Genomic DNA, 7,573 nt, shown 5'->3' with positions numbered 1-7,573 from the left:
TTGCCATGATATTTTGGATCTTTGGTGTACGCTTTTGCTGCTTGGCTATCACAGTTAACCAACAATGAATCTACAGCACTTCCAATAACACCTAAATGATCCAATAATCTCTTAAGCCAAACATCTTCTTATATTGCTACTGATAATACCACGAACTCAGTTTCCATCGTGGACAAGGCTATACACTTTTGTTTCTTACTGCTCCAATATATGGTGCCATTATTCGGTAAGAAAACAAACCCAGAGGTAGATTTTCTTTCATCTAAATCTCCTCTCCAATCAACATCGAATAGCCTTTGAGTTGTAGATCCTTTCCATAATAATTCAACGTGTAATCAGCAGTTCCCTTTTAGATACATTAGTATTCTCTTAACGGCTTTCCAACGTGCTTGACCCGGGTTGGATTGGTATCTACTCACCATTCCAACTGCATAACATATGTCAAGTCTTGTACACATCATAGCGTACATCAAGCTCCCAACAGCACTAGCATAAGGAACATATTTCGTTTGTTTCTTCTTTTGTGGAGTCTTTGGACACAGTCTATGGCTCAATCCTTCACCTTTTGCAATAGGAGTGTCTATGGGTTTACAATCTTATATCCTTCAATTCAAAGTTGGAAGACAACCAACTCTTGACTTTATTAACAAACTCCATATTACTTCCGGCAATCAGTATATCATCAACATATAATGATATGATCACAAATTGATCCTTGGATCTTTTGATATTTATATATACAATGATCCTTATCTATCATTGTAAAGTCATATGCCATTATAGCATTATGAAAACGTATATACCATTGTCTTGACGACTGCTTAAGGCCATATATCGACCCCCAAAGTCGACATACATTTTCTTCTTGGCCTTTCACTATGAAAACAGTTGGTTGTTCCATATATATTTCTTCCTCTAATTCTCCATTAAGGAAAGCAGTCTTTACATCCATTTGATGTAACTCAAGATCCATACTAGCCACTATTGTTAGAATAATGCGAATCGAGGTAAATCTCACTACAGGAGAAAACGTATCTTCATAATCAATTCATTCCTGTTGATTATACCCCTTCGCCACAAGGCGGGCCTTATGCCTTTCTATCGAGCCATTAGCCTTTCGCTTTATTTTGAGAACCCACTTGTTCCCAATAGCTTTGTGTCCTTTTGGAAGATCAACCAGTTCCCAAACATGGTTTGACTTCTTGACTCAATTTCCTCTTCCATTGCATATACCCCTTCGCCACAAGGCAGGCCTTATGCCTTTCTATCGAGCCATCAGTCTTTCGCTTTATTTTGAGAACCCACTTGTTCCCAATAGCTTTGTGTCCTTTTGGAAGATCAACCAGTTCCCAAACATGGTTTGACTTATTAACTCAATTTCCTCTTCCATTGCATATACCCCTTCGCCACGAGGCGGGCCTTATGCCTTTCTATCGAGCCATCAACCTTTCGCTTTATTTTGAGAACCCACTTGTTCCCGATAGCTTTGTGTCCTTTTGGAAGATCAACCAGTTCCCAAACATGGTTTGACTTCTTGACTCAATTTCATCTTCCATTGCATAAATCCATTTTTCCTTACGAGGGCATTTCAGAGCCTCATTAATATTTCTTAGCTTATCCTTATCTCGTGGAGCAATTATAAAAGTTTCCTCTTCAATGTCAAAACGTCGACGGGGAATACTTTGGCGACTTGTTCGCTATATGGGAGATTGTACACTTAGCACATCATTCCCCATTATGCTCCCACCAGGATTAGATAATGATAACGTTGTCTCATCACGTGGTTGCAATTGAGAATGAGTTGAATTCAATTCATCACTTCTCATATTACTCCCACTTGGACGAACTCCACTAATATCATTATCTTGATCCAAGATTTCAAATAGGAAGTAATCTTCTCCTATTTCGCCCCTCTTAGGAAATTCATCCTCTAAGAATGTGACATCCCGTGATTAAAATTCAGTTATATTCTCACTTTCCTGCTCACCTATGAACACATACCCTTTCGAGTGTTCGGAATATCTCATTAAAATACTCTTCTTTCCTTTAAGACCCAATTTCCCAAACTTGTGAGAGGACTCATGAGTATAGGCAGCACAACCCCATGGCTTAAGAAAACTTAAGTCCGGTTTTCTACCTGTCCATAACTCATATGGAGTGGAACTAACTGATTTGGAAGGCATCCGATTAAGTATATAGGCAACAGTTAATAACGCATCACTCCAAAAAAGTGATATGTAAGTTATCATGCGCCATCCTGGATCCAACCATTTCCAGTAGGGTTCTATTTCTTCTCTCTGCAACACCATTTTGTTGAGGAGTATATGGAATAGACAATTGTATTTCTATTCCTTTTCATCACATTATTTTCTGAACTCATCAGATAAATATTCTCGACCTCGATCGGATCTCAATACTTTTATTTTCTTGTCTAATTGATTTTATTCCAAGTTCATAAACCTTTTGAAACAACTTAATGCTTCAGATTTATGAGAAATCAAATAGACATATCCGAATCGAGTATAACCATCTATAAAAGTGATAAAATAAATAGCCCCATGCCTTCCTCTCACATTCATTAAACCACAGACGTCAGAACGGATTAAATGCAGAGGAAATTCAGCTCTTTTATCTTTTCCAAATGGTTTCCTTGTCGTTTTCCCTTCTAGGCTATGCTCACATATGGGCAAATCGACTTTTTTAATGTTGCCCAACCAGCCCTCTTTGGCTAGTCTATTCATACATTATTGGCCAATATGACCAAGTCTAGCATGCCACACATTCACATCATTATCATATGAAGTAAAAGACATGAAACAAGGGAATAACAAACATTGACATCACCACAGTCAACATTTAGTATAATAAAACCATCCAGAAAGTGACCACAACCATAGTAGTTTGTATCTAAAATACAAATCTACACTGCTATTACGGAAATTCACACTAAAACCAAGATTAACCAACATCAAAACAGACACTTAAATTTCGACGAATCTCCAGAGCATATAGAACATCATGTAGGAACAAGGTGCGTCCACCACGCATGTTCAATTAGCAGGTGCCAATCCCTATAACTTCATCTCTGGAGTTATTTCCTACATAGATCCACTTAGTTCCAGTTGGTACTGGTCAGAATTTCACGAAGGATCCTCTATCCTTCGCTATCTCGTCTGTTGCTCTTGAATCTACAGTCTACAAAGGATTGGATTCAGCTAATAATGCAGATCTTGACACATAAGCAAAATTCTCAAATGTACAAGAGGTGTTTACTTCCTTTGGCTCACGACAGTCGCGAGCATAGTGACCCTTCTTATCACAATTGTAACACCTCACCCTTGACATTTTCTTCACTTGAGGACATTTTCCTCTCTTGTGTTGGTTAAGTCTTGATCTCTTGCAATAAGGACTTGATCATTTGCATTCCCACATATTGAACGAATCAATACGCTTGCGCTTAGAGCTCAAAGCCCTTTCTGAGCTAGAACCAGCATTGCAAATATCTATTTTCGGCTCACATGCCGTCAAGTGGTCCTCTACCAACTCAAGGTGGCGCACAGCATCCTCAAGATCTTCCATAACATGGTCAAGGCTCCACTATTCTGCCATGGCTGTGGTAGGATTGGCCACTGCCGCTACAGCTGTACCTTCATCACGGATGCTGCGTCGACGGAGAAATGCTCTCGAATTTGCGGGCTGAGTCCAACCTTTTCTACATCGACCCAGTTCAGTCGGTTCCATTTCGCAATTTTGATAAGGAACACTAAAAATTTGAAAAAGACTTCCTACGTTCGCGAACATAGCAATAAACCAAAAAAAAAATTCAGGCGGAAGGTGTAGATGTCTACGCTAGGGCAACGACATCATCCTCTCTTTTTCTGGTCTGATTTCGCCTTCTATCAAGGAGGAGCTTTGCAATAGTTCCCAATAAAAACCCCATGTGGAAGGAAACGGGTGAAGGAGAAGGGGAGTCATCTTCATGCAAGTGCAATATCTTGCCCCCTTTTTTAGTTTTTGTTCTTTTTCCCCCTATCATCCTTTTCTATTCATTTTTTTTTAATTTTAAAATTTTATCTTTTTAAATTTTCGAATTTTTTTTTCTAATGTGGCACTTGATAAATGCATGTATCTTAATAAAATAATAAGCCAAATTGAACTGATTGGTGGAAGGACCTAATTGTAGCATTTTGACGATTCTTAGAACTCAATTACATTTTTGCATCAGTGATCACGCATAATGTTCGTGACAGGGCAACCAAAATTTCCCTTAATTAGGTTTTCATCTATTATTAGTCGGTAGCTCAACCCATAAAAATATTCTAAATTAGTATGCGCATATCTACATGCCCTCAATGGATTTACAAAGACACTAAGCATAATTAACCTTAATCTCCAAAAATCCACAATTAAAATCAAAACCCTTCTCATAATTTAGGTTTAATAACCAAATCACAACATTTCACCATTCGATAAATACACACACATATATATATATCAAAGCGCCTCAAAAACCACATTCATAAATGATAAACATTTTTGTGATTCTTTCATAGAAGGTTTCACAAACCATTTACAAGCAATCAGTTCGGACTGAAGTTAAAGGATGACTCCCATTTTAAACAAACAAAACGGCAGTAAATATTCGATCCTATTTTATGCAACAATAGATGTAATTTCTTAACTTATAACAAATATAATCCATATTGTTTTCAAAATATAAAAACACAAAAAAAAAATTGTATCACTCATCTGGGAAAGCGAGAATCCAGCGGGAGTAGTCCCCACAAACGACGCCAAATACTTATTTGTAATTATAAAGGGAACCCATTTGCAAGTTGAACTAGAAACACAGTGGTTTTGTTCCTTTCGCTTTATCCATTTTGTCCTTATCGAGTCTCTGGTCCTATAAATTTCTGGCTCGATCGACCAAACCCTTCGACAATCATCAGCATTTCCGCTCCCTGATTGAACAAATACATGCACAACAGTTTCAGCACGATGGCTCTCACCTCCCTCGTCCTCCACCTCCTCCTCCTCCTCTCTTCTCTCCATGTCAGTAATTTGTCAAGCTTTCACTCTCCATGCGTACCCAACTGCTCATCTCTCTCTCTCTCTCTCTCTCTCTCTCTCTCTCTCTCTCTCTCTCTCTCTCTCTGTTTTCATGCAAAGACAGGGCTATATGTTTAATTCGATATCTCGCGCTTAATTAGTATACACTTCTTACCTAAGAATTGCTGAAAAAAATTTGCGGCCATTTACTCCATTGGCAATTACTTCTCATCCATTATTTGTTAACCCAATCTCTCTATACTGGTTTAGAGTGCACAGGCTATCGGATCAAATGGGAGCCCAGGCTTTATAAGAACTATTCGATTTAATTTACGCATGCAAGAAGCTAAGCATGCTAGTTTGTATCAAAATTAAACCTCATAATATTATATATATCTCATTTGTGTTATCTTAACGCATGTTAGGAGATCAATTGTGTTTATGTGTTCTTTAGGCTAACAAAGAAATGTGAATAAAACTTGGATAATCAAGTGAACATATAATGCTTTGATAATATGAAAGCATGTAATTTGCGAAAGTCATTTTAAATGATTGAGCATGACGTTACTACCTCTAGACACGAGCATCAGATAACATACGTTAATGATTGTTAGGAATAAATTATTCCTATGTTCATTGTAAAGATAATTCCAATCATGCTATTATGCGGTTCTAACTTCGTGTCACGTGACTTGTACTTTTTTGCATGTTCGTTACAATTTTTCCGTATGTCTATTTTACTTCCATAATTATGTCATTACACGGTTACTTAAGTCCATGATGTCCATTCTAATCGTGATTATATAAACTTCTAGCTCACAGTCACTCTTTGATTTTCTTTTGTGGATTGTCCTGCGATAGGTCCTCACCAATGTCGCTAGGGCCACTCCCGGGGCCGACTCCCTCGCCGGCGAGGCTAACTCGATCTCTCCCAAAGCATACCTTGTCCATTACTGGAACAAGCAAATCACCAACAACCTTCCCAAGCCACCAATCCTCTTCTCCAAAGCGTCCCCTCTGACGGCCACGTCAGCGACCATCTTCGCCGAACTCGTTGCCAAAGGCGCCATCTCTGACCACCTCCTATCGTTCTGCGAGGAGGCGCAATTGCTCTGCTTCGTGAACTCATCATCTTCTGGGGTCGCAGCGACGCAGGTGTCACACAACATAAAATGGGGCCCCAGCGCCCCCGGCACCCCCTCTCCTCCGATACAATTGTGGCAACTGATGACAAGAAAGTAAATGGGGGCGTGGAGCAGGGCTTGTTCTTTCGAGAGTCGATGCTGAAGAGCGGGAATGTGATGCCAATGCCCGACCTCCGGGATAACTTTCCCAAAACGTCATTTTTGCCTCGCTGCATTTCCTCCGAACTGCCGTTCTCAACATCGAAGCTCGCTGAGCTGAAGCAAATCTTCCAAGCTATTGAAAATTCCGCTACGGGGAAGATCATGGCGCAAACGCTAGGCGAGTGCGAGGGTGCAGCACTCCAACACGAGACCAAGAGGTGTGTGGCCTCCATCGAGGATATGATCGACTTCGCCACCTCGGTTTTGGGTCATGACGTCATGGTCCGATCCACGGAGAGTGCCAGAGGGTCGAAGCAGGAGGTCTTGATCGGGGTGGTCAAGAGGATCGAGGGCAGCGAAGTGAGCAAGCCCGTGGCCTGTCACCAGAGTCTATTTCCTTACATTGTCTATCACTGTCATTCATTTCCAAACGTCCGAGTTTACGAAGCAGACATTCTAGATCCCAAATCCAAGGCTAAGATCAATCACGGTGTCGCCATCTGTCATATGGACACATCAGCTTGGAGCCCTACCCACGAGTCATTTCTGTTGCTTGGATCGGGTCCTGGCCAGATCGAGGTCTGCCATTGGATGAATGAGAATAACATGATATGGACAATTGCCAAGTCATAATGGAAGAAAGAAGTGTGGTCAAGATGGAATAAACATGGGTTTGGCCTGGTGATCAAGATAGAACTTGGTCTTTAGCTACCTCCAACCGAAAGCCTCTCTTGCTTTGCATTACAATGTAATATAGTATCTGAATCTGATATCAATAAAAACGTGTTTGTGTTTGGTGTGAGACAGTTGTTATGGTCAGTAAATGTCAAGTGTTTTTTTTTTTTTTGGTGATTTGAGTAGATGTTCAAGTGTTTTGCATTCTCTGTCCTTTGTGCTTAGAGATCTTCCTATTTCTCGATTTGCGTTACTATCTTCGAGAATTTTCTTCAACTTTCGACGAGGACCAATAACTATTTTCACAGTACTATTATTATATAAACGAGAGATAAATAAGAATGCAGTTGATTTTTATAAAAGAAAAAAGTGAAAAGCTGCAAAAATAGTTCAAGTGGCCCAGTGGTTGGGAGTCCCAACGTGATCATTTTTATACACTTGACATTGAACGACAAGAGCTGCCCGGTTCAATCTTGAAGTGGCACTTCTCACTTTTTCTCCCTCTGAATTTTGCTTTTCAACTTTTCTGCATTTATCTTTTGTTTGCACTTTCTCGGTTACAT

General features: G+C 39.8%; 2 protein-coding genes across 2 annotated transcripts; both read left to right on the top strand.

The window, feature by feature from the left end:
• The first annotated feature begins 4,927 nt into the window (after window positions 1-4,927).
• On the top strand, window positions 4,928-6,291 carry LOC104435630 (polygalacturonase non-catalytic subunit AroGP2). Its single transcript, XM_010048340.3, has 2 exons — window positions 4,928-5,052; window positions 5,911-6,291. Exons 1-2 carry the CDS (start codon window positions 4,978-4,980, stop codon window positions 6,289-6,291), a joined length of 456 nt encoding a protein of 151 aa, XP_010046642.3. The 5' UTR covers window positions 4,928-4,977.
• Window positions 6,251-7,141, top strand: LOC120290955 (polygalacturonase-1 non-catalytic subunit beta-like). Its single transcript, XM_039307857.1, has one exon. It carries the CDS (start codon window positions 6,330-6,332, stop codon window positions 6,966-6,968), a length of 639 nt encoding a protein of 212 aa, XP_039163791.1. The 5' UTR covers window positions 6,251-6,329; the 3' UTR covers window positions 6,969-7,141.
• The last annotated feature ends 432 nt before the right edge of the window (window positions 7,142-7,573 follow it).

The sequence above is a fragment of the Eucalyptus grandis genome, chromosome 2 (genome assembly GCF_016545825.1).
Source record: "Eucalyptus grandis isolate ANBG69807.140 chromosome 2, ASM1654582v1, whole genome shotgun sequence".
Taxonomy (NCBI): Eukaryota; Viridiplantae; Streptophyta; class Magnoliopsida; order Myrtales; family Myrtaceae; genus Eucalyptus; species Eucalyptus grandis.
The sequence above is the reverse complement of the archived record's forward strand: the minus strand, read 5'-3'. Positions and strand labels throughout refer to the sequence as shown.

Bases quoted from the DNA above. Each gene is read 5' to 3' on its own strand.
- LOC120290955 (XM_039307857.1), top strand. From the start codon at position 6,330: ATGCTGAAGAGCGGGAATGTGATGCCAATGCCCGACCTCCGGGATAAC.
- LOC104435630 (XM_010048340.3), top strand. From the start codon at position 4,978: ATGCACAACAGTTTCAGCACGATGGCTCTCACCTCCCTCGTCCTCCAC. The intron at 5,053-5,910 runs GTCAGTAATTTG...GTCCTGCGATAG, and splicing joins TCCTCCTCTCTTCTCTCCAT to GTCCTCACCAATGTCGCTAG.